General features: G+C 41.1%; 1 protein-coding gene across 3 annotated transcripts in view; it reads left to right on the top strand.

The window, feature by feature from the left end:
* The window catches only part of ARMC10 (armadillo repeat containing 10), a 68,255-nt gene that overhangs the window by 28,955 nt on the left and 12,053 nt on the right, over positions 1-27,247 (top strand). For all 3 annotated transcript variants that reach the window (XM_052638664.1, XM_052638666.1, XM_052638665.1), the window contains exons 3-4: positions 2,135-2,269; positions 5,293-5,469. In XM_052638664.1, coding sequence (XP_052494624.1) covers positions 2,135-2,269; positions 5,293-5,469 — 312 coding nt within the window. The remainder of the gene's footprint in view (positions 1-2,134; positions 2,270-5,292; positions 5,470-27,247) is intronic.

Raw genomic sequence — 27,247 nt, forward strand, 5'->3', positions numbered from 1 at the left:
GACCACACTCGGACAACCACGGACCAGTGTAAATGTAAATGGCTTCTGCTTCCCCCCAACCTCCCATGGAGAAAGAGTCAAACAGTTTTTGTCATTATTTTCAGCTAATGCCCTTTGTTAACCTTGTCATAAATGCAAAATTTTGAATTTACACTTCATTTCAGTCCATCTTTATCCATCGTGTCAAGGTTAGCTCCAGAGATTTATAGGGAGATATAAGGAATATGTGTGTACTGTGTACATCTCCATTATAAGTGACAGACCCCAACTTAGGTTATTTTAAAATGAAAAGGGAAAATACTGAGCTCAGTTAACTTGGATGTCCAAGGATAGCTTTGGTTTGAGACACAAGTATGACTAGAGGTCAAGGTTACAGAAAGCATTATCAAACCTCTCTCTCTCTTTCGCTGTCTTTTGACTGCTTGCCCCTACTTCTTTTTGTGTAATGATTTTTGTCTCTCTGGTCACAAAGAGGTTTTCTTCACAGGGATGGAATGAAAGCCACTGGCCTCTCAAGCTTTCTTCTTTGAGCCTCATGATCTAAAAGGTGGAGTTACTCTATCAGTATCAAGTGCCAACCCTTTGGCTCAATTGTTGGGCTGGCCTGGGCCATGATTAGCGGGTCCTGGCTCACATGCAGACAAAAACAGCAGGGAGGGTGTGAACACAGTGGAGCTGCAGTCTCAACCAGGAACTGTATGGGACAGAGGTGGTGCTGTGTCTCTCCCCGTAGAAAGAGGGCTGCCAGGCAGACAAAAATAACAGATGGTGACTAGCTTATTAGCACGTCTATATTGAAGGTATTTCTTTGAAACAAACTGTAGTCAGAGTGGGTGAGAAGGCACTGGTGAACAAGTACTTTCTTGGGCAATAGGAGTTGCTGTCCTTGTCATCAGTTATGATGCCTTCATATGCTTTTATAATAGTTTTTTTTTTTTTTTAAGACTGTCTCCTAGTAACCACAAGTCCTTAGGAAGAACCTGAAATTGCAGAGGGAAAGCTTCTTTATCTCTTTTCTTGATAGAACAGTGTGTTTTGACCTGACAGGAATCATTTTCAGCTTATTTTTCTTGTAGGAAATGAAGCAGTATGCCTCTTTCAATGTTGGGATGAAGGCACATAATATTTAGTGTTGCAATTGGCTATGAGAAATCCCCAGATTATTTTTCCTTTGAAAATTTGGGCATCATTTCCAAACTGTGTGGAACTTCAGTTCTTCAGGATGTTAATAAGTGTTCCTCCCCTCCCACAATTGAAAAACGATCTTCTTTTTGGATAAAGTTTATAGAAGTACAATATTCAATACTCCGCTCTTGGAGATTCCGATCACATGACCATAGGATTGCATCACGGTAAAGAAACATGTTTACTCTTGTTATAACCAGAGTTTCTCAAACTTACTTACCTATGAAACCTACTCTTTTAAATGAGACTTTTGGTTGCACTTGGTCTTCGTTGCTGCACTTGGTCTTCGTTGCTGTTTGCTATGAACACAGGCTTTTCATTGCAGAGGCTTCTCTGGAGCACAGGCTTTAGGCGCATGGACATCAGCAGTTGAGCATGCGGGCTCAGCAGTTGTGGCACATGGGTGTAGTTGCTCCATGGCCTGTGAATCTTCCCGAGCAGGGATTGAACCTGTGTCCCCCACGTTGGCAGGTGGTCTCTTAACCACTGTACCACCAGCAAAGTCCCAAATCTCCTTTTTAAAAAGGGAACATCTGTTTACATCTTGAGGGATTAGTATTCCAAAGTATTCATTTCAGCAAAACACTAGTTTTGTTCTACATCCTAATGCATTTCCAAATTGCCCTGTAAGAGAGCGATAACTTATTTCAAAGTAAAATTATTTTGTTTGTAAATTACTTTGAGATCACTGTAGTAGCTCTACAGACCTTCATTGGATATCTCCATGCTATAGTTTAAATATTACATATATTAATAATTTATTTTCAGTTAGTTTCTTTAGCTGTAAAATTATGAGTAGTAAACTTTTAAAAAAAATAGGAATTAGAGGTTGTATATGGGAACATTATTTCCAAAGAGTCATTAATTTTTATTTGTATTTGTAGATGCAAAGAATGTAATAAAGGGGAGGTTGAATATCGAAGTCATGGTTCTATTTTTTTCCTCCTAGATCGTTATTCGTGAATTGGGTGGTATTCCAATCGTTGGAAGCAAAATCAACAATCCCAATCAGAGTATTAAAGAGAAAGCTTTAAATGCACTGAATAACCTGAGTGTGAATGTTGAAAATCAAATCAAGATAAAGGTAAGTTACCTGAGATTACAAAAGGTAAGGTTTTCTAATAAATGAGAGAGGAAAAAAAGGTAAGTACTGAAATTTCAGTAGACCATACTTTATAGCTTTTAGCCAAGAATTTATTATTGAATTTATTATTATAAAGCCAGATTTATTATTTCTGGCTTTAGTGAGATATAATCAACATAAATATTGTATAAGTTTAAGGTATAAAACATGATTTGATACATGTATATATTGCAAAGTGATTACCACTACTGCATAGCGTTGGGCTTGCAGGTGGTGCTAGTGGTAAGCAACCTGCCTGCCAGTGCAGCTAGACATAACAGACGCGGGTTTAGTCCCTAGGTTGGAAAGATCCCCTGGAGGATGGCACGGCAGCCCACTTCAGTATTCTTTCCTGCAGAAGCCCATTGACAGAGGAACCTGGTGGTCTGCGGTCCATAGAGTCACAGAGTTGGACACGACTGAAGCGACTTAGCACGCATGCACTATAGTGCAGTAGCTATCACCTCCATCACCTCATAACTACCTGTGTGTGTGCGTGTGGTGAGAACATTTGAGATCTACTCTCTTAGCATGCAAGTATACAATATAGTATTGTGAAGTGTAGTTATCTTGCTATACATCAGACCCCAGAACGTATTCATTTTATAACTTTTAAGTTTATACACTTTGATCAGAATCTCGCCTTTTCCTTCACCTGAACATGCTACTCTCTGTTTCTATGAGTGCCTTTTTCATATTCCACTTATAAGATTTTTGTCTTCTCTGACTTATTTCACTTAGCATAATGCCCTCAGTCCATCCATTTTTCACAAATAGCAGAGTTTCCTTCCTTTTTTATAGTGAATAATATTCCATTGTACATACAGATTACATTTCCTTTATCCGTTTGTCCATAAATTGACATTTAGGTTATTTCTGTGTCTCGGCTGTGTGGCTCATGCTGCAGTGAACATGGTGGTACAGATACTGCTTTGAGAGAGTGATTTTTGTTTCCTTTGGATTCATAGCCAAAAGTGGGGTGCTAGACCATATTGACAGTTCTATTTTTAATTTTCTGAAGAATATCCATACTGGTTTCCATAGTGGCTGCACTAACCACCAGCAGTACACAAGGATTCCTTTTACTCTTCTTGCCAATACTTGTTACTTCTTGACTTTTTGATAATAACCATTCTAATAAGTGTGAGGTGATATTTCACTGTGGTTTTGATTTGCATTTCTCTGATGATTAGTGATGTTCACCATCTTTTCATAAACCTGTTGACCATATGTACGTCTTTGGGAAAATGTTTCTTCGGGTCTTCTGCTCAGTTTTTATGCATAATAAGAGGCGGAAGGCACCTGAACCAGCCAATAACAAGTGCAGTGGACTTTCGAACTTGACGTTCAGTTTAATCAAAGTGTGAAAAAGGAACCAGGCCAAAGTCAGATAATATCAGCAGAAAGACACAATAAGTTAGGAAATGTTAATTCAACTTTTTTTGAGCTCATGCTCTGTGTTGCAGAGTTTAGAAATGAACATGATTACTCTTGTTGTAAGAAAGCTAGAAAGAGGGATAAGGCAAGTCCAAAAAGATTTGTAATTCAAGGCAGAACATGATGAAATACTTTAAGGAAAAATGCAAGTAAAATATTGTTGAATACACAGAAAGGAGAGTTTTCATTCAGAAGTTTCTGTAAAAGGTAGAGCCTGAGCTGGTTCATGAAACTGTCCAAGGTTTCTACAGCCAGAGTTGAGGAATGAGGGAATCCCAAGAGAAAGGAACAAGGTGAGGTAGGCAAACTCCAGGAATAACTGAGGTGGCCTGTTTTGTAATCTTGTTGCTAGAACTGAAGTGAAGGAAAGATTCAGAGCCAATAAGGGTGTAAATGCTCAGCACATTTTAGGAATCGCTTGGAAAGACAGGAGCATCCTATGAAAATACATGATTTTAAGCTAAGGAAATGCCGTTTTTTAAAAGGATGGATGCATAATGAAATTGTAACCCAGGACAGATTGATTTGTAAATATCATTTGGATTTTGAAACCAGATTAAAAATTTAATCTGTTTTACTTATGCAATTTGCTTCACTTCATTTTCGTTTCTGTGGTAACATGAATACATTTGGAAATTTTTTAAAGTTAGTACTGGCTTATGGGACAGTTGGTAATTCCTTAGCATTTTATATTAGGGAATTTTTCTTACCAATTAGAACTTTTGATGAATCTCAGACTTAGGTGAATACCAATTACTTGTGAGACATAATTTTTTCAAGCTGGAAGGCTCGTGGCCAGACATAGAAAATAGAGTTTCAGGAAATCCTCTGTCCCCCTAGGTTTAGTCTAGACCTATCACGTGTGATGTGGGCGTACGACTAGCATTGCATTACTTTTAGTCAGTGGTGGTTTACAACATTTTTATAAAGGAGTAATTCATCCACATATAAGTCATAAATAACAACCTTGGACCAGAGTTTGCCTCTGCTTACTCATAAAAGAAAGAGCTCTGAAGAAAAGCTCTATTTAGTGTCCCTCTCCAGTTCTTTACATCTAACATGTGCCCCTGGATCCTACAGCTCAGGTACGGACTCTGGTACGAAATGTCCCCACAGATCTTCCTCCTTATCCTGACATGCCCAGACACAGAAAGGTAGACAGAATTGGGAGGCCCCCAACAAGCGAGAGGCCCCCACTGGTGCTGAGAGCATGGTCTCTGGGTCTGGATATTGCTCCACTGTCTGGGCAGAGAATCCAAGCTTCTTGAAGGGTTTACAGTCCCTGTCTATAAAATGACCATAATACCGCTGTCTTATTAATTGTCTTAGGGCTGAAGTGAGTATATCTGTAAAATGCTCAGTGCCTGCTATTAATTAGGGAACTTAAAAAAAAAAAGTTATCCAAGTTTGAGATCTTGATAGAAATGCCATCTTTCTTAAAGAGTCAGTCTCATCCTAAACAATCACCTGATTCCACTGTGCAGGAGTTATGGTTTAATAGGAAAGTTTTGGAGGTTCTAAGAAGATCCCCCCTTTCCCACCTCCAGGTATACGTCAGTCAAGTCTGTGAGGACGTCATCTCTGGCCCCCTGAACTCTGCAGTGCAGCTGGCTGGGCTGAGGTTGTTAACAAACATGACGGTGACCAATGCCCACCAGGACATGCTGAGCAGTTACATCACAGACCTGTTCCACGTGTTGGTCACAGGAAACGGAAGCACCAAGGTATGAAGGAAATGGTGATTGTTTGCCGTGCAAACACCTACTGCATCCATGTTATTAAGATTGAAATTCATTTCACAAGTCACATTTTTGATGTTCCTTGAAAAAAGAGAAAATTTAAAGTTTATTATTAAAAACCATTCATGGGCCCAAGAAAGAATATTACTTTTATATCCTAACACTGAATTTCAAAATTAACTTATGAAAATGGTCTGTTGTTTCTCTTATCAAAAGAGTGATATTCATTTGGTTTTATGAAAATCAGTGTCCTCTTTGCAGAAGGAGCTAGTGTTGACCGCACCAGGTACAGGACTGCTGTGATCAGAGGAGCCTTTGAGTGACAGTGCCGGCAATCCCGACCACCTGATTATCCCTCCCCTTCCTGTTCCCCTTGGTCACCATGAGTTTGTTTTCTGAGTCTGTGGGTCTGTTTCTGTTTGGAAAATGTCGTGTATTTGTATAAATGTTAGTTGCCGTCTCTCAGTGATGTACACTGTGTTTCTCTATCTGATGTACTTCTCTTAGTAGGGTCATCTCCAGGTCCATCCCTGTTGCTGCAGTTGACATTCATTCTTTTTTATGGCTGAGTAATAGTCCATTGTATATATTTACCACTTCCTTCTTATCCACCCATCAGTGGACATTCTGGTTGCTTGCTCATCCTGACTATTGTAAATACAGCTGCAGTGAAGGTTAGGGTACATGTCTCTCTTCAAGTTATGGTTTTCTCTGGATATATGCCCATGAGTGGGGTTGTGTGATCATTTGGTAGCTTCTTTTTTAGTTACTTAAGGAACCTCCATACTGTTCTCCATAGTGGCTGTTACCAATTCAAATTCCAGTGACAGCCTGAGAGGGTTCCCTTTGCTTAATGTCCTGCCCAGCATGTATTCACTGTAGACTTGTTGATAATGGTCATTCTGGCTGGTGCAAGGTAACACCTAGTTGTAGTTCAGATTTGCATTTCGGTACTAATAAGTGATGCTGAGCATCTTTTCATGTGCTTTTTTCTTTAAAACAGTGTGTAAATCTTACCTCTTTGCATTGGTTCCTTGAAAGTCTACCCTTTTATGAATTCTCCTTCAATTACCACAGCAACATTTGTTCAGGGCAGATATCATTTATAGCCCTAAAGGCCTTGGGAATATAATGTGCCTGTAAGCATCAGTTTTCAAGCTATGGGTATGGAAAATGACCACAACATGTCAGAAATTCTTCATGCTCAACTCCATTTACTGGGACAGCAAAGCCTTCCTGAAAAACATCTTCCACAGTTGTAAACAAGAGAGGCATGTGCCAGGAAAACAATCAAGCCCTTGTGTCTCTAATTCTCTCTGTTACCCTTCATCACCCACATTAAACCCAACCTCCACAAGAGCTCTGTGGAGGGCACTGTCTTCCGTTAAATGGGAGGATCCTAAGGAGGAATGCTGGAGGTGGAAACCCGACCACCAGGAGTCTCAGAGAACAGATAATCAAAAGCCCTACCAGCCCAGAGGGCTCACCGCGCTTTGGGTGCAGTATGTTTGGTTTTGGGGCTTCCCTGGTGACTCAGACGGTAAAGCGTCTGCCTGTAACGCGGGAGACCCAGGTTCGATCCCTGGGTCAGAAAGATCCCCTGGAGAAGGAAATGGCAACCCACTCCAGTATTCCTGCCTAGAGAATTCCGTGGATTGAGGAGCCTGGTAGGGTACAGTCCACGGGGTCGCAAAGAGTCGGACACAACTGAGTGATCTCACTTCACTTCACGTCATGTTTGGTTTAGCTGTGGGAGGTCTGACCTGGCTCTGGACACTGTGGTTCCGCCCAGAGGGGACCAGGCATCTCCTTTCCAGCTCCATCAGTCCCTTAACAGTCCACATTTGGGGATCAAGGTGCTTAGGCTTCAGGAATGTCAACCAGCCTAAGAACCTGAAGCCAGAGAGGAATATAGCAGGCACTCTTTTTTCTTTTAAGTTTTAGATTCTATTGGATTGTAGTTGATTTGCACTGCCGTGTTTAAGTGTTTAGTAACTTGATCCAGTTATATGTAGACATACCTGTGCGTTTTGGGGTTATTTTCCCATGTAGGTTATTAGTGTGTCAAGTCGAAATCCCTGTGCTATCGGGTAGGTCCTTGTTGATTACCTGTTTCATTTCTGTTAGTGGGTATGTGTTAATTCTAGCCTCATAATGGATCCCTGCCTTCTGCCTTTCTCCTTTGGTTAGAATAAGTTTGTTTTCCAAATCTGTAATTGTGTTTCTGTTTGGAAAATGTACTTCATTGCTTTCAGTTTTTAGATCCCACCAATGAGTCACATCATAGTGTGTTTGTCTTTCTGTCTACGACTTGACCATTTCCATTTACGTTGCTCCAGGTGCCATTTCTTCCTTCTGTTTTCTGGCTGAGTAACATTCTCTTCCATAAAATACACCACATCTTCTCGATCCATCTATCTGTGGATATTTTAATTACTTACATATCGAAGCTACTGGTCAGAGTGTGTATTTCTATTCCAAGTATGGATTTCTCTGGATGTAGGGCAAGGAGTGGGATTTCTAGTTCATATAATAGCTCTGTCTTTACTTTCTGAAGGAACCGCCATCATCTCCATAGTGGCGGTTATCACTTTAAAGTCCAGGCAACAGCTTAGCAGGATTCCATTTTCTCTAGTTTTTTTCCACTAATTTATGTTTTTAGATTTTTAATGATAGCCATTCTTTGTGCAGCCAAGTGAAACCTCATTGTGCTGTGATAGATTTCACTACTGTAACCAATGTTTAGCATCTTTCCTTGTGCTGCTTTTCTTAAACCACTGTGAATGAAGTTTACTTATACGAGGTGGCTTCCTGAAACGCTGACTTTTAGTGAATTCTGTTTCAGTTACATACCCTAGGACATTAGTCGAGGGCAAGTATCTTTCAAAATGTGAGAGACCTTTTGAAAGTGAAGTGCCCTTCAGTTCAGTTCAGTCACTCAGTCATGTCCAACTCTTTGCGACCCCAGCATGCCAGGCCTCCCTGTCTATCACCAACTCCCGGAGTTCACCCAAACTCATGTCCATCGAGTCAGTGATGCCATCCAGCCATCTCATCCTCTGTCGTCCCCTTCTCCTCCTGCCCCCAACCCCTCCCAGCATCAGAGTCTTTTCCAGTGAGTCAACTCTTCGCATGAGGTGGCCAAAGTGTTAGAGTTTCAGCTTTAGCATCAGTCCTTCCAAAGAACACCTAGGACTGTTAGGCAATGGTTTTCCCATTGTAGTTTCAAGAAGCAACCACACGGAGGCAGGATTTCCTCAGGCTCCACAGGGCTTGCTAGGATAAACAGAGCCTTGGTGAAAGTGCAGCTTCTGACTTACATAAACGAGAGCCCCATGTGCCAGAACAGCCAAGGCCTGGTGTCCCATTACATCCTCCACCTTATTATTCACCCCACTGGAGACATCCCAAGCATGCAAAAGCTTGCTGGTGTGCTGTGGTCCAAAGCTGGGATGACCCTAAGGAAGGAGGGTGGAGGTGGGAACCCCAGCAGCAGCAGACCTGCAGACCAGGTGCCTCCTTCACAGGTTTGGGTCTTGAGGGTCCACCATCCACCATCCTTGAGTGTACTTGCCTAGGTTTAGCGGTGCGTGGTCCTGCCTCGTTCCTGACCTTGTCATCCTGTTCACCGGGGACCAGGCACACGTCCAAGGGTCCTGTAGTGTCATCTGCTGGCATGTGCTTCAGCAGCTCCCTCAGCCCCGTGATAGTCCAAACTTGGGAACCAGGGCAGCTCAGGCTCCAGAAATGTGAAACAGCCTGGGCTCTTGAAGCTTGAAGGGGAATGGAGCAGGCATTTGATTTTCTTTTTAAATTACTTTTTAGGTCGTACTGGAGTATAGTTGATACACGTGTGGCGTTTGAAGTGTAGAACTGGATGATTGAGGTTAATGTAGATATGTGTGTGCTCGTTCTCAGATACTTTCTCATGGAGGTTATTACTGTGTCGACTCTAGCTCTCTGTGCTTTACAGTAGGTCCTTGTTGATCATCTGTTTTATTTGTATGCCTGGGTATGTGTTTATTTGAGACTCCAGTACATCCTTGCTTCAGTCTGTCTTTTTCATTTAGGATTAGTTTGTTTTCTAAATCCGTGTGTTTCTGTTTCTATTGGAGTATAGTTGATTTACACTGTGATGCTTGTTTGAAGTGTACAGCTGGATGATTGAAGTTATTTTTTTTAATATATATATTTTATTGAATTATAGTTGACTTACAGCTATATAGTTTCAGGGGTACCACAGGGTGATTCAGTTATACATATGCATATATTATTTTTCAGATTAGTTTCCAATCTAGTTTATTATAAGATACTGACTATAGTTCTAAGTGCTATACCTTTGTAAACCTTTGTTGCATATCTTTTTAACTAGAAATCTAGCATTTTATCCTTCCTAAATGAAATAAGTGGAATCAAAATGCCATTCATTTTTTAGTTTGGCAAAATTTCACAAGTTTTCTAAAATATATGTTATACATACTATTTATATATATATTATACAAAAGCTTTTCCACCACACTTGATAAAGGCTTGAGAAAGAACATCCCAATAAAAGGGATGGAAAAATTGGAAAATATAGACTAAATGAAATAGCACTGAATATGAGATAGTAAAAGTAAAACAGACTAGATAAAAGTAAAAGATCATCATATAGTCGAGTTGATTTTAGACATCCCTGCTCATTAGAAGCATATTTGGAGCTTTGAAGAAAAAAAACAATACCTGGACGTTGATATTTTTCAAAAAATTTCAAGGTAATTCTGATATGCATCTGGATTAAAAAAGTGATGAGAGGTTTCTATTAACTGGCAATTTTGGTGATACAGAATTGTATTTTTCTGTTGACCAATCATGATACAGTGGTGCCAAGTTGCTTCAGTCTTTTCCAACTCTTTGTGACCCTGTGGACCATAGCCTGCCAGGCTCCTCTGTCCATGGGGTTCTCCAGACCAGAATACTAGAGTGGGTTTCCGTGCCCTCCTCTGGGGGATCTTCCTGACCCAGGGATTGAACCTGTGTCTCTTATGTCTCCTGCATTGGCAAGTGGGTTGTTCATGACTAACACCACCTGGAAAGGCCAATACAATGGCGTTAAGTGAGTAATTGTTACATAATCACATTAGTGAAAAATGGTTTTCACAAAAGATAAAGGATAATTACAGACAAAAAAGATAATTATAATTTAAAACCATAATGGGAACATGATTAACCTAACAATATAAAATAATTACATACAATTTGGGCATCAAGCAGAGTGATGTGTAAGTGGAAGTACATACACGTGCATGTTTTCATCCACCCAGCCAGTCTATGTTTTTTGGTTGGTGGATTTAATTTGTTTACATTTAAAGTAATTATCACTATGTATGAACCTGCTACTATTTTCTTATCTGTTTTGGGCTTCTTTTCTATAGGTCTTTTCCTTCTCCTGTGTTTCCTATCTAGAGAAGCTCTTTCAGCATCTGTTGTAAAGCTGGTTTAATGGTGCTGAGTTCTCTTAACTTCTGCTTGTCTGGAAAGCTTTTGATTTCTCCATCTAATCTGAAGGAGAGTGTTGCTGTGTAGAATATTCTTGGTTGTAGGTTCTTACTTTTCATCACCTTAAATATATCTTGCCATTCCCTCCTGGCTTGTAGCCTTTCTGTTGAGAAATGAGCTAACCTGATAGGAGTCCCCTTGTATGTTGTTGTTTTTCCCTTGTTGCTTTTAATAGTTTGTCTTTAATTTTTGTCTGTTTGATTACTATGTGTCTCGGTGCGTTCCTCCTTGGTTTTATCCTGCCTGGGACTCTCTGTGCATCCTGAACTTGGTTAACTATGTCCTTTCCCATGTTAGGAAAGTTTTCAACTATCATCTCATCAAATATTTTTTCAGGTCCTTTCTCTCTCTCCTTCTGGGACCTGTAGAATGTGAATGTTGTCCCATAGATCCCTTAGGCTGTCTTCATTTCTTTTTTAATTCTATTTTCTATATTCTGTTCTGTGGCAGTGATTTCCACCATTCTGTACTTCAGGTCATTGATCTGTTCTTCTACCTTAGTTATTCTGCTGTTGATGCCTTCTAGTTTATTATCCATCTCTTTTTGCTTGTATTTTAGTTCTTCTGGGTCTTTGATAAATATTTCTTGCAAATTCTCCACTGTTTTCCTGAGATCCTGGATCACCGTCAGTATCATTATTCTGAATTATTTTACTGGAAGGTTGCCTATCTCCACTTCATTTAATTGTTTTTCTGGGGTCTTATCTTGTCCCTTCATCTGGGACATAACTCTCTGCTTTTTCATCCTGATTAGCTTTCTATAATGTGGCTTTAGTTCTAGCTATGGGATTATGGTTCTTCTTTCTTCTGCCCTCTGAAGGAGGAGGCTAAGAGGCTTATGTAAGCTTCCTGATGGGAGGGACAGTTCAGTTCAGTCACTCAGTCATGTCCAACTCTTTGCGACTCCATGAACTGCAGCATGCCAGGCTTCCCTGTCCATCACCCACTCCTGGAACTTGTTCAAACTCATGTTCATTGAGTCAGTGATGCCATCCAACCATCTCAGCCTCTGTCATTCCCTTGTCCTCCTGCCTTCAATCTTTCCCAGCAACAGGGTCTTTTCCAGTGAGTCAGTTCTTCGCATTAGGTGGCCACAGGATTGGAGCTTCAGTATCAGTCCCTCCACTGAATATTCAGGACTGATTTCCTTTAGATTGACTGGTTTGATCTCCTTGCATCAAATGGGGAGGCACTGATGGTTGGAAAAAATACGTCTTGGTCTGGTGGGCAGGGCCTTGCTCATTAAAGCTTTAATCCAGTTATCTGATGATAGGTGGGGTTGTTTAGCCTGAAATGACCCAGCCCTGAGGTCTGTGGTAGGGTTAATGATGGCATCTGAGAAGGCTTACACCAAGGGAGACCTTGCGGGACTGCTGCTGCCAGTGCCCCCATCCCTGTGGTGAGCCCTGCGGACCCACATCTCCTCGGGAGATGCTCCAGCACTAGCTAGTTTTGGTTCAGTGTCCTGTAGGGTTACTGCTCCTTTCCTTTGGGTCTTGGTGTGCCCAGGATTTTGTTTGTGCCCTCCAAGACTGGAGTCTCTGTTTCCCCCAGTCCTGTGGCAGCCATATAATAATATCCCGCTGGCCTTCACGGTCAGATCCGAGGAGATTCCCAGTCCCTTTGCCAGATCTCCAGGATGGAAAGGCTAACATGGGGCTCAGAAGCTTCACAACAGTGGGAGAACTTCTTTGGTATTACAGTTCTGCGATTTGTGGGTCACCCACCTAGTGGGTATGGGATTTTATTTTATCAAGATTGTGCCCCTTCTACTGTTTTGCTTCGGCTTCTTTTTTGTCTTTGGAGGTGGGGTATTTTTTCTGGGGTGTTCCAACATTCATCTGTCCATGATTGTTCAACAGCTAGAGGCGATTTTGCTGCTCTTGCAGGAGATGAGTGCACATCCTTCTCACTCCACCATCTTAAACTGGGAACCAAGATGAGTGACTTTAATGTAGATATACCTGTAATCATTTTCAGATAGTTATATCATGTAACTTGTTACTGTGTTGAGTCTAGCTCCCCGTGCTATGCAGAAGGTACTTGTTTATTATTGGTTTTATTTATATGTGTGGGTATATATTTATTTGAGCCTCCAATGTATCCTTGGCTTCAACCATTTTTTTTTCCTGGCTAGATTTCTTTGTGTTTTTAATTAATTTATTTATTTTAATTGGAGTCTAATTACAATACTGTGGTGATTTTTACCATATATCAACATGAATCAGCCACGGGTGCACATGTGTTCCCCCATCCTGAGCCCCCGCCCCCACCCCTCCCCACGCCATCCCTCTGGGTTGTCCCAGACCACCAGCTTTTTTTTTTTCAATTTATTTTTTTATTGAAGGATAATGGCTTTATAGAATTTTGTTGTTTCCTGTCAAACCTCAACATGAATCAGCCATAGGTATACATATGTCCCCTCCCTTTGACCCTCCCTCCCATCTCCCTCCCCATCCCACCCACCTAGGTTGATACAGAGCTTCTGTTTGAATTTCCTGAGCCATACAGCAAATTCCCATTAGCTATCTATTTTACATATGGTAATGTAAGTTTCCATGTTACTCTTTCCATACATCTCACCCTCTCCTCCTCTCTCCCCATGTCCATAAGTCTGTTCTCTATGTCTGTTTCTCCATTGCTGCCTGTAAATAAGTTCATCAATACCATTCTTCTAGATTCCATATATATGTGTTAGAATACGATATTTATCTTTCTCTTTCTGACTCACTTCACTCTGTATCATAGGTTCTAGGTTCGTCCACTTCATCAGAACTGACTCAAATGCATTCCTTTTTATGGCTGAGCAATATTCCATTGTGTATATGTACCACAATTTCTTTGTCCATTCATCTGTCGATGGATATCTAGGTTGCTTCCAGCTATTGTAAATAGTGCCGGGAATACATATGGGATACATGTGTACATGTATGAACAATGGGACACACATGTCTTTTTCAGGGTATATGCCTAGAAGTGGGATTGCTGGGTCATATGGTGGTTTTATTCCTAGTTTTTAAGGAATCTCCATACCGTCTTCCATAGTGGCTGTAGCAATTTAAATTCCCACCAACAGTGCAGCAGCATTCCCTTTACTCCACACCCTCTCCATCATTTACTGCTTGTAGACTTTTTGAGGATGGCCATTCTGACCTGTGTGAGGTGATATCTCATTGTAGTTTTGATTTGCATTTCTCTAATAATGAGTGATGTTGAGCATCTTTTCATGTGTTTGTTAGCCATCTGTATGTCTTTGGAGAAATGTCTGTTTAGGTCTTTTTCCCACTTTTTGATTGGGTTGTTTGTTTTTCTGGCATTGAGTTGTATGAGCTGCTTGTATATTTTGAAAATTAATCCTTTGTCAGTTGTTTCATTTGCTATTATTTTCTCCCATTCTGAGGGTTGTCTTTTCACTTTGCTTACAGTTTCCTTTGCTGTGCAGAAGCTTTTAAGTTTAAGGTTCCACTTGCTTATTTTTATTTTTATTACTGTAGGAGGTGGGTCATTGAGGATCTTGCTTTGATTTATGACATCAAGTGTTCTGCCTATGTTTTCCTCTATGAGTTTTATAGTTTCTGGTATTACGTTTAGGTCTTTACACCATTTTGAGTTTATCTTTGTGTATCGTGTTAAGAAGTGTTTTAATTTCATTCTTTTACATGTAGCTGTCCAGTTTTCCCAGCACCATTTATTGAAGAGGCTTTCTTTGCCCCATTGTACATTCTTGCCTCCCTTGTCAAAAATAAGGTATGCATAGGTGCCTGGGTTTATTTCTGGGCTTTCTATCTTGTTTCGTTGGTCTATATTTCTGTTTTTGTGTTGGTACCATACTATCTTGATGACTGTAGCTTTGTAGTGTAATCTGAAGTCAGAATGGTTGAATCATCCAGCTCCATTCTTCTTTCTCAAGACTGTTTCTGCTGTTTAGGGTCTTTTGTATTTCCATATAAATTGTGAAATTTTTTATTCTAGTTCTCTGAAAAATGCCATTGGTAATTTGATAGGGATCGCATTGAATCTGTAGATTGCGTTTGGTAGTATAGTCATTTTCACAATATTGATTCTTCCTACCCAGGAACATGGAATATCTCTCCATCTGTTTATGTCGTCTTTCATTTCTTTTTCATTTATGTCTGCTCGGATCTTTATGAATTCTTTCCTTCTATGAATTTGTGGGGGTTTTTTTGTTCTTCTTTTTTCAGTTATTTTAGGTGTAAAGTTAGGTTGTCTATTCAAAGTTTTTCTTATTTCTTGAGGTTATATTATATTGCTGTAAACTTCCTCTTAGAACTGCTTTTGCTGCATCCCATAGGTTTTGAGTTGTCATATTTTCATTGTCATTTGTTTCTAGAAATTTTTTTTATTTCCCTTTTGATTTCTTCAGTAACCTTTTGGCTATTTAGAAACGTGTTGTTTAATCTCCATGTGTTTTTTTCTTGTAATTGATATCTGGTCTCATAGCATTGTGGTTAGAGAAGATGCTTGATAAGATTTCAGTTTTCTTAAATTTACTGAGGTTTGATTTGTGACCCAAGATGTGCTCTATCCTGGAGAATGTTCCATGTGCACTTGAAAAGAAGGTATATTCTTCTGCATTTGGATAGAATGTCCTGAAGATATCAATGAGATCCATCTCATCTAATGTATCATTTAAGACTTGTGTTTCCTTGTTAATTTCTGTTTTGATGATCTGTCCCTTGGTGTGAGTGGGGTGTTAAAGTCTCCTACTATTACTGTTACTGTTGATTTCTCCTTTTATGTCTGTTAGTGTTCATCTTGTGTATTGAGGTGCTCCTATGTTGGGTACATAGATATTTATAGTTGTTATGTCTTCCTCTTGAATTGATCCCTTGATCATTATGTAGTGTCCTTCCTTATCTCTTGTAGTATTCTTTATTTTAAGGTCTATTTTATCTGATATGAGAATTGCTGCTCCAGCTTTCTTTTGCTTCCCATTTGCATGGAATATATTTTTCTATCCTTTCACTTTCAGTCTATATGTGTCTTGAGGTCTGAAGTGGGTTTCTTATAGACAGCATATATATGAGTCTTGTTTTTATATCCATTCAACCAGTCTGTGTCTTTTGGTTGGAGCATTTTAATCCATTTACATTTAAAGTTATTATTGATATATATGTTCTTGTTGCCATTTTCTTAATTGTTTGGGGTTGATTTTGTAGATTTTTTTTTCTGTTCTTGTATTTCTTGACTATATAAGTCCCTTTAACATTTGTTGTAAAGCAGGTTTGGTGGTACTGAATTCTCTTAACTTTTGCTTGTCTGGAAAGCTTTTTATTTCTCCATCAATTTTGAATGAGAGCCTTGCCAGGTACAGTAATCTTGGTTGTAGATTTTTCCCTTTTAGTACTTTAAATATATGCTGCCATTCCATTCTGGCCTGCAGTTTCTGCTGAAAGGTCAGCTGTTGAGCATATGGAGTTTCCCTTGTATGTTACTTGTTGCTTCTCCCTTGCTGCTTTTCATAGTCTTTCTTTGTGTTTAGTTTTTGTTTAGGCACTTTTTGTGCCTCTTGGACTTGATTGACTATTTCCTTTTCCATGTTGGGGAAATTTTCAACTATAATCTCTTCCAAAATTTTCTCATAACCTTAATTTTTCTCTTTTTCTTCTGGAACCCCTATAATTCAAATGTTGGTGTGTTTGATATTGTTCCAGATGTCTCTCAGACTATCCTCAGTTCTTTTCATTCTTTTTACTTTATTCTGCTCTGCAGAAGTTATTTCCACCATTTTATCTTACAGCTCACTGATTCGTTCTTCTGCTTCAGACATTCTGCTCTTGATTCCTTCTAGAGTATTCTTAATTTCAGTAATTGTGTTGTTTGTCTCTGTATGTTTATTCTTTAATTCTTCTAGGTCTTTGTTAATTGATTCTTGCATTTTCTCCATTTTGTTTTCAAGGTTTTTGATCATGTTTACTATCATTATTCTGAATTCTTTCTCAGGTAGTTTGCCTATTTCCTCTTCATTTATTTGGACTTCTGTGTTACTAGTTTGTTCCTTCATTTGTGTAGTATTTCTCTGGCTTTTTGTTATTTTTTTTTTAACTTATTGTGCTTGAGGTCTCCTTTTCCCAGGCTTCAAGGTTGAATTCTTTCTTCCTTTTAGTTTTCTGCCCTCCTAAGGTTGGTCCAGTGGTTTGTGTCAACTCCGTATAGGGTGGGATTTGTGCTTTTTGTTTGTTTTTCCTCTGATGGGCAAAGCTGAGTGAGGTGGTAATCCTGTCTGCTGATGATTGGGTTTGTATTTTTGTTTTGTTTGTTTAGATGAAATGTCCTGCACAGGGTGCTAGTGGTAGTTGGGTGATGCTGGGTCTTGTATTCAAGTGGTTTCCTTTGTGTGAGTTCTTACTATTTGATATTCCCTAGGGTTAGTTCTCTGGTAGTCTAGGGTCTTGGAGTCAGTGCTCCCACTCGAAAGGCTCAAGGCGTGATCTCTGGCCAGGAATGAAGATTCCACAAGTGGTCTCCCTTGTTTTCCTCTGTTCTTTCTCTCAGTCACCTTGCTGAAGTTGTGTATGTTTTCCATACAGGTTCTGAGACATTTACCTTGTGCTGTGAACTGGGACAGCAACTACTTCTCTTAGGGTTTTAGTTTTCTTCCAGACCTCTTCATGACCCTGAGGAAGGCAAATTTTTCTTAGGACAGAGAAAACACCACCTCTCGGAGTTCACTGTCTTCCTGGATGCTCTGCAGGCAGCAGCTTTATCTCTCCTTGCTATTCTTTGGAACTCTGCATTGAGTTGGGTATATCATTCCCGTTCTCCTTTGTCTTTCACTTCTTTTCTCAGCTATTTGTAAGGCTTCCTCAGACAACCGCTTTGCCTTCTTGCTATTTCTTTTTCTTGGGGATGGTTTTGATCACTGCCTCCTGTACAATGTTATAAACCTCCATCCATACTTCTTCAAGCACTCTCTACCAGATTTAATCCCTTGAATCTATTCATCACCTTCACTGTATAATCATAAGGGATTTGATTTAATTCATGCCTGAATGGCTGAGTGGTTTTCCATACTTCCTTCAGTTTGGGCCTGAATTTTGCAATAAGGAGTCATGATCTGAGCCACAGTCAGCTCCAGGTCTTGTTTTTGCTGACTGTATAGAGCTTTTCCATCTTCAGCTGCCAAGAACATAATCAATCTGATTTCAGTACTGCCTTTTTGGTGATGTCCATGTGTATAGTCATCTCTTGTGTTGTTGGAAGAGGGTGTTTGCTATGATCAGTATATTCTCTTGGCAAAACTCTCTTAGCCTTTGCCCTGCTTCATACTGTACTCCAAGGCCAAATTTGCCTGTTACTCCACGTATTTCTTGACTTCCTCCTTTTGCATTCCAGTCCCTATAATGAAAAGGACATCTTTTTCGGGTGTTAGTTCTAGAAGGTCTTGTAGATCTTCATAGAACCATTCAACTTCAGCTTCTTCAGCATTACTGGTCAGGACATAGACTTAGATTACTGTGATATGGAATGGTTTGCCTTGGAAGCAGAGATCATTCTGTCATTTTTGAGATTGCATCCAAGTACTGCATTTCCAACTCTTTTGTTGACTATGATGGCTACTCCATTTCTTCTAAGGGATCCTTGCCCACAGTAGTAGATAAAATGGTCATCTGAGTTAAATTCACCCATTCCCACAAAATTTGGAAAACTCAGCAGTGGCCACAGGACTGGAAAAGGTCAGTTTTCATTCCAGTCCCAAAGAAAGGCAATGCCAGAGAATGCTCAAACTACCACACAATTGCACTCATCTCACACTCTAGCAAAATAATGCTTAAAATTCTCCAAGCCAGGCTTCAGCAATACGTGAACTGTGGACTTCCAGATGTTCAAGCTGGATTTAGAAAAGGCAGAGAAACCAGAGATCAAGTGCCAACATCCGTCAGATCATCGAAAAAGCGAGAGAGTGCCAAAAAAAATCTATTTCTGCTTTATTGACTATGCCAAAGCCTTTGACTGTGTGGATCACAATCAGCCATGGAAAATTCTGAAAGAGATGGGAATACCAGACCACCTGACCTGCCTCCTGAGAAATCTGTATGCAGGTCAAGAAGCAACAGTTAGACCTGGACATAGAGAAACAGACTGGTTCCAAATTGGGAAAGGAGTACGTCAAGGCTGTATATTGTAACCCCGCTTATTTAACTTATATGCAGAGTACATCATGAGAAACGCTAGATTGGATGAAACACAAACTGAGTCAAGATTGCCAGGAGAGATATCAATAACCTCACATATGCAGATAACACCATACTTACATCAGAAAGCGAAGAAGAACTAAAGAGCCTCTCGATGAAAGTAAAAGAAGAGAGTGAAAAAGTTGGCTTGAAACTCAGCATTCAGAAAACTAAGATTATGGCACTGGTCCCATCACTTCATGGCAAATAGATGGGGAAACAATGGAAACAGTGGCTGACTGTATTTTTTTGAGCTCCAAAATCACTGCAGATGGTGACTGCAGCCATGAAATTAAGATGCTTGCTCCTTGGCAGGAAAGTTATGACCAACCTAGTTCAGTTCATTTCAGTCACTCAGTCGTGTCCAACTCTTTGCGACCCCATGAACTGCAGCACTCCAGGCCTCCCTGTCCATCACCAACTACCGGAGTTTACCCAAACTCATGTCCATTGAGTCAGTGATGCCATTCAACCATCTCATCCTCTGTCATCCCCTTCTCCTCCCACCCGCAACCTTTCCAAGCATCAGGGTCTTTTCAAAAGACCAACCTAGATAGCATATTAAAAAGCAGAGACATTACTTTGCTGACAAAGGTCCATGTAGTCAAAGCTGTGGTTTTTCCAGTAGTCATGTATGGATGTGAGAGTTGGACTATAAGGAAAGCTGAGCACTGAAGAATTGATCCTTTTGAACTGTGGTGTTAGAGAAGACTCTTGAGAGTCCCTTGGACTGCAAGGGGATCCAACCAGTCAATCCTAAAAGAAATCAGTCCTGAATATTCATTGGAAGAACTGATGCTGAAGCTGAAACTCCAGTACTTTGGCCACCTGATACAAAGAACTGACTCACTGGAAAAGACCCTGATGCTGGGAAAGACTGAAGGCAGGAGGAAAAAGGGGTGACAGAGGATGAGATGGTTGGATGGCATCACCAAGTCAATGGGCATGAGTTTGAGTAAACTCCAGAAGTTGGTGATGCTCAGGGAAGCCTGGCGTGCTGCAGTGCATGGGGTCACAAAGAGTTGGACACAACTGAGCAACTGAACTGACTGCCCAAACCCAGAGAATGGACTTGGAGACGGGATGTGCACCAGAAAGCCAGGCTTTAATGACAGTCTTGCAAGATCGGGTGTCTGGTAGGCAGGCATACCCCTGACAGTTACAGCCAGCTTTTTTACATTCTAGCATGCAAGTCTCTCCCCCAGTTCCTGACTGGCTGAGTACTGCAGGGTGAACAATCTTCCCGAATGTCTCCTAGGTTCATCCCCTTTCTTTTTATGGTCTGGCCCTCCTTTAACATCTTGTTTTCCCCTTTCCTGTGCACTTGTTCTTATATTTTGAATTCACCAATAGAATGAGCCCATGTGAAAACCCTAAGCATTCTGTTCTCTCTTTGTTTACCTAGATTTTCCTGCAGCGCTAGCTAGCCTTGAAAATGGACCACTTTAAGTTGTTATTTCTTATATTCACTCTGCTTACTGGAGTAAGCAGAGCCTTGGTGAAAGTCCTACTGGCTTATAAATGAGAGCCCAGTGTGCCGGAACAAAGAACCAAGGCCAGGTGTCCCATTACTTCTTACCCCTATCATTCACCCCACTGGAAAAGTTCCAAACCCTGCGAAAGCTCTGCTGAGGGTGCTGTGGTCCATCTGACTTTGGGGCAACTCTAAGGAAGGAGGCCAGAGGTTGGAACCCTGACACCAGGAGACCTGAATACCAGCTGATTCCCTCTCGGGTCTTTAGGACTCCAGGGTCCACCATCCCACCATCTTTGAAGTGCACTTGCCTTGGTTTAGCTGTCCTACCTGGTTCCAGATGTTATCATCCAGCCCGAGGTGGAGCAGGCACTGCACGTCCCAGAGCGACCATTTGCTGGCACATTGTTTGCAGCTCTCTCAGCCCCAATAGTCTAGACTTGGGAACCAAGGCTGCTCAGGCTCCAGGAATGTGATCCAGCCCAGGACCCCAAAGCTTGAGAGGGGAGTGTCCTAGGCATTCCACTTTTGTAAAATTAATTTTTAGGCAGTACATGTATACTGTTGTGTTTAACTGTACATTGAATTGTATGTAGACATACCTGTATGCATTGTCGAGTACTTTCTTTATGTCGGTTATTACTGTGTTGTGTCTAGGTTCCTGTGGTATACAGTAGGTCCTTGTCGATTATCTGTTTCATTTCTGTTCGTGTGTATGTTCCAGTCCCATCCTCCAGTGCATCCCTGGCTTCCACCGTTCCTTTTTGGTTAGAGTGAGTTTGTTTCCTATATCTGTGTGTTTCATTTGGGAAACATACTTCATTTCTTTCAATTTTTAGTTTCTACCTATCAGTCACAGCATAGAGTGTTTGTCTTTCTATGAGTTACATAACTTCATATGATCATCTCCTTTTCTGTTACTACAAATGGCATTACTACATCCTGTTTTCTGGCTCAGTAGAATTCTCTTTCATATATGTAGCACAGCTCTATCCATCTGTCCATGGACATTTTAATTACTTGCATCTCCAGACTACTGTGAATAGTACTGCAATGAATATCAGAGTGTATGTGTCTACCCCAGGGAGGATGTTCTCTGGATATCGATCCAGGAGTGAGATTTCCAGATTGTGTGGTAACTGTGTTTTTAGTTTCTTTTGGAACCTCCATCCTGTTCTCCATAGTGGTTCTTGCCAATTGACAGTCTCAGGAACAACATGGGATTTGGTTGTTCAAATCCCATTTTCACATTTGGTCAACAGTTTCTTTTTCTAGACTTTTTCATGGTGGCCATTCTGTTTCCTAGTAATAGCTCGTTGTCACTGTGAATTGAATTTCTCTACTTAGAATCAACAATCTGGGTGTTGGAATTCACAGGACAGAGGCCTGGGATCAAAAGGAATATGTTCACAGTAAACTCTCACGTACACAGGGGAGCCAGCTGGAGAAGGCAAATTCTGGAAGGGTCAGGTATTGAGAAAAAGATCAATGTTTTTGTTTTTTTTTTCTTTTCCCTCATGCAGGTTATCACAATTTGTTCAGTAGAGTTCCCTATTCTATGCAGTAGGTACTTTTCCCTTATCAACTTGATATATATTACTGTGTATATTAACATTTTCCTCCTAAACTCTTAATTTATCCCTCCCTTCTGTCTTTTGATAAGCATAGTTTGGTTTTCTCAGTTTGAGTCTGCTGCTGTTTTAAATTAGTTCATTGGTGTGAATGTACAGATTCCATCTGTTCATGATGCCCTGCGCTGTCTGTCTCTCTGACTTAGCTCACTTGGCATGGTAGTTTCTGGGTCCATCCGTGCTGCTGCCGGCATCGCTGTGTCACTCTCTGTCGTGCCTGGAGTGTTCTAGTGTGTAGACGTGCCACTTAGTCTTCATTCTTCTGTCGGGGGCATTTTTGTGGGTTCTGTTATAAATAGTGCTTCCCTGAAAATGGGGGTGCATATGTCATTTTGAATGATGATTTTCTTTATGTTTAGTGTTTCAAGGAATCTCTCTACTGTTTTCCATAGTGGCTTTACCATTTACATCCCCACCAAGACTGTAGGAGGATTCTCTCTTCTGTACGTTCTTTGCAGTGTTTATTCTTTTTGACTTTTTTGATGATGCCCATTGTGACCAGTGTGAGGTGATACCTCATTGTAGGTGTGATTGGCATTGATTCAGATATTATTGATGTGGAGTATCTTTCCATGTGCTGTTATTTTTGTACACCTTATGGGTACAGTTTACCTCTTAAAACTGGATTCTTGAAAGCTGACCTTCCTTTTGAATTCTTTTCCGATGATTTGTTGTTATTGTTCAGTCGCTAAGCCGTGTCCGACTCTTTGTGACCCCATGAACTGCAGCATGCCAGGCTCCCCTGTCCTTCACTGTCTCCTGGAGTTTGCTCAAACTCATGTCCATTGAGTCAGTGATGCCATCCTACCATCTCATCCTCTGTTGCCCCCTTCTCCTTTTGCCCTCAATCTTTCCCAGCATCAGGGTCTTTTCCAGTTGAGTCAGTTCTTCACATCAGGTAACCACAGTATTGGAACTTCAGCTTCAGCACCAGTCCTTCCAATGAATAGTCAGGGTTGATTTCCTTCAGGATTGACTGGTTTGATCTCTTGGCTGCCCAAGTGACTCTCAACAGTCTTCTCCAGCATCACAGTTCGAAAGCATCGTTTCTTCGGCGCTCAGCTTTCTTTATGGTCCAACTCTCACATCCATACATGACTACTGGAAAAACCATAGTCTTTACTATTATGGACCTTTGTTGGCAAAGTTATATCTCTTCTTTTTTATGCTAAGTTTGTTATTGCTATTCTTCCAAAGAGCAAGTGTCGTTTAATTTTGTGGCTGCAGTCACCGTCCACGTTGATTCTGAAGCCCAAGAAAATAAAGTCTTGTCACGGTTTCCACATTTTCCTCATCTGTTTGCCATGAAGTGATGAAACAAGATGCCATGATCTTTGTTTTTTGAATGTTGAATTTTAAGCCAGCTTTTTTACTCTCCTCTTTCACCTTCATCAAGAGGCTCTTGAGTCCCTCTTCACTTTCTGCCACTAAAGTGGTATCATCTGCATATCTGAGATTGTTGATATTTCTCCCTGCAATCTTGATTCTAGCTTGTGTTTTCAATGATTATCCCAGGACATTTCTTGAGGGCAGGTGTCATTTACAGCCCTGTCAGATTTGTGACTGTTAAGAGCCCTTGAGTACCTGTTTTAAAGTGTATATATTGATCTGAACCAGCTAATTACTGCCTGACCCCCCCACACCTTTCCTTTTTGGTAACCCTGAGTCTCTTTTCTAAATCTGTGAGGCTGTTTCTCTTTTGTAAAGAAGTTTATTTGTATCCATGTTTAGATTCCACCAGAAGTGCTATCCTGTGATACTTGTCTTTCCCTGTCTCACCTACTTCACTCAGTGTGATCATCTCTAGCTTCTTTCCTGTCACTGGAAATGGCATGGTTTCATTCTTCTTTATGTCTGAGTAATTGCCTTGTGCATGTGTACCCCATCTTCTGTGTCCATTCATTTGTTCTTCTACACTTACGTTGCTTCCCTGTCTTGGCTGTTGTACCTAGTGCTGCCACGTTATTTGGGGTGCAGGTGTCTTAAAATTTTGGATTTTTCTGGGTCTGCATGTGTGGGATTGCTGGGTCACTTGGTGCTTCTTTTATATTTTCTTACTCATTGGGCTGTGCAGAGTCTCAGTTGTGGCATGTGGGATTGTTAGTTGCAGCATGGAGGAAGAAGGCCCAGGGAAGAAACCTGGGCCTTCTGCATTGGGAGTGCAGTCTTACCCACTGGACCACCAGGGAAGTCCCACTGGGTACTTCTGTGTTTAGTCTTTTAAGAACCTCCGTGCTATTCTCTCCAGTGGCTGTACCAATTTATATTCCCACCCACAGTGTAGAAGCATTCCCTTCTCCACACCCTCTGCAGACTTTATTGTTGTAGGTTTTTGAGATGGCCATTCTGATTGATTTGAGGTGATGACTTCATTGTACATTTGATTTGCCTTTCTCTAGGAACTAGTGATGCTGAGCATCTTTTCATGTGCTTTATGGAGCCGTCTCTATAACTTTGGAGAAATGTGCATTTAGATCTTTGACCGATTTTTAATTGGGTAGTTTGTTTTTTCATATTTTGCTGTGAGTGGCTAGTATGTGTTGGAGATTAATTCCCTGTGGGTATCTTCATTTGCAAGAATTTTTTTTTTTTCCCATTCTGAGAGTTGTCTTATTCTTTCACTGATGGTTTCCTTTGCTGTGCAAATGCTTTTAGTGTTTATTAGGTCCCATTTGTTTATTTGTGTTTTATTTTTCATGATTCTAAAAGGTGGATCAAAAAAGAACTTGCTGCATTTTATGTCAAAGCATGTTCTGCTTTTTTCCTCAAAAGTGTCATAGTCTCTCTCCTTCAGTCTGTTTGGAGTTTATTTTCGTGTACAGGGTTCGGGAGTATTCAAATTTCATTCTCATTTTCCTTGCTAAGGAGCCTGTTCGCTGTCCTCCACAGTGGCCATTCCCAATTTCCATTCCCAGTATCAGCCTAGGAGGGTTCCTCGACCCTCTCCAGCATTTACTGTTTGTAGAGTTTCTGCTTATGACTGTTCTGTCCAGGGTGAGGTGAATACCTCAAACCTCATTGAAATTTTGGTTTGCATTTCTCTCATATTTAGTGATGCTGACATCTTTTCATGTGATTTCTTTAAACAGTGAGTTAAACTTGCTTTTTCAAATTGGCTTTTTGAACATCTGCCCTGTTATGAATATTTTCCCAGTTACCTCCCTTCTGACATTTCTTGAGGGAAGACTTTTTTACTTACAGCCCAACAGGCATTGTGACTATTAAGTGCCCATCAACAGTGTTGCTGTTATGGGAAATGGCCACAAGGTAGCAGCGTGTCTTTATGCCCAGCTCTGGTTACTGGGGAAACCAGAGCTGTAGGGGAAGGTCCTGTTCCTGGATTGTAAGTTAAGAGGGGAATGTGCCAGAAGACACATTTAAGGCTTGTGTCTCATACCTTCTTCCCTCCTTACTCCTTATTGTTAGTTGCTTAATCATGCCGAACTCTTTGCGACCCCATGGACCGTAGCCTGCCAGGCTCCTCGGTGCATAGATTTCTCCAGGCAAGAATACTGGAGTGGGTAGCCATTCCCTTCTGAAAGGGATCTTCCTGACTCAGGCATTGAACCCGAGTCTCCTGCATTGCAGGCAGATTCTCTACCATCTGAGCCACCAGGGAAGCCCTCCTTACCCTTTATCCCCTGGAGAAATCCGAATTCCCGCAACGCCACTCTGCAGAGGGTGCTTTCATCCATAGGTGGGGCAACCCTAAGGAAGGAGGCTGGAAGTGGAAACCCCACCACCAGGAGACGTGGAGCCCAGGGGACTTTTCAGAGCTCTTCCAAACCCGAGGCTCCACCATCCTTTGGGTGCAGCAGCTGGAGTTTCACTGCAGGAGGACCCACCTGGATCTGGAGGTTGTGGGCCTATGCAGAGGGAAACAAGCACAGTAGGTCCATGGGGCAGGGCTCGTTGGCCAGCACATCCTCCCCAGACCCATCAGCCCCACGTCAGTCCATCCTTGGGAACCAAGCCTGCCCAGGCTTCAGGGATGTGACAGCAGCCCCAGTCACCAAGGCCTGAGGGGAATAGAGTCGGCATTTTCGTTGTGTAATTTGTATTGGTGTATAGATGACTTACAGTGTTGTAAGGTCTGTTTTTTTTAGGTGTACAGCACCATGATTCACATATGCATAGACATGTACATCTTCTTTTTCAGGTTTTCTTCCCATATAGTTCATTATATAGTGTTGACCAGTAGGAGTCCTCATCCTACAGTGGGGGCTTTTTTATTATAAAGAGTATGTTCATCTCCACCTGCTCATTTCTTAACTGCCCACCACCTTTACCTTTTGGTAACTATAAGGTGCTTTGCTATGTCTGTGAGGCCTTTTCTGTTTGGTAAAGAAGTTCATTTGTATCCATTTTTAGAATCAATCTCTAAGTGGTATCATATGATGCTTGTCTTTCCTTGTCTCACTTATTTCACTCAGTACTAAATGTAATTGTCCTTCCTCCCCTCTTGCTGGTGTGTATGTATCCCACCTTATATACCCATTCATCTGTCCTCATCCACTTAGGCTGCTTCCATGCCTTGACTATTGTACATAGTGCTGCCATGAACACTGGGGTGCATCTGTCCTTTATTTTGTTTTTTAAATTTATTTATTTTAATTGGAGGCTAATTACTTTACAATATTGTAGTGGTTTTTTGCCATATGAACCAGCCATGGGTGTACACATTTTCCCTATCCTGAACCCCCCTCCCACCTCCCTCCTCATCCCATCCCTCTGGGTCATCCCAGTGCACCGGCCCTGAGCACCCTGTCTCATCGGACCTGGACTGGCGCTCTGTTTCATATATGATAATGTTTCATTGCTATTCTCAGATCTTCCCACCCTCGCATTCTCCCACAGAGTCCAAAAGTCTGTTCTTTACATCTGTGTCTCTTTTGCTGTCTCACATGTAGGGTCATCGTTACCAT

The sequence above is a fragment of the Budorcas taxicolor genome, chromosome 4, assembly GCF_023091745.1.
Source record: "Budorcas taxicolor isolate Tak-1 chromosome 4, Takin1.1, whole genome shotgun sequence".
In the NCBI taxonomy this organism is placed as follows: domain Eukaryota; kingdom Metazoa; phylum Chordata; class Mammalia; order Artiodactyla; family Bovidae; genus Budorcas; species Budorcas taxicolor.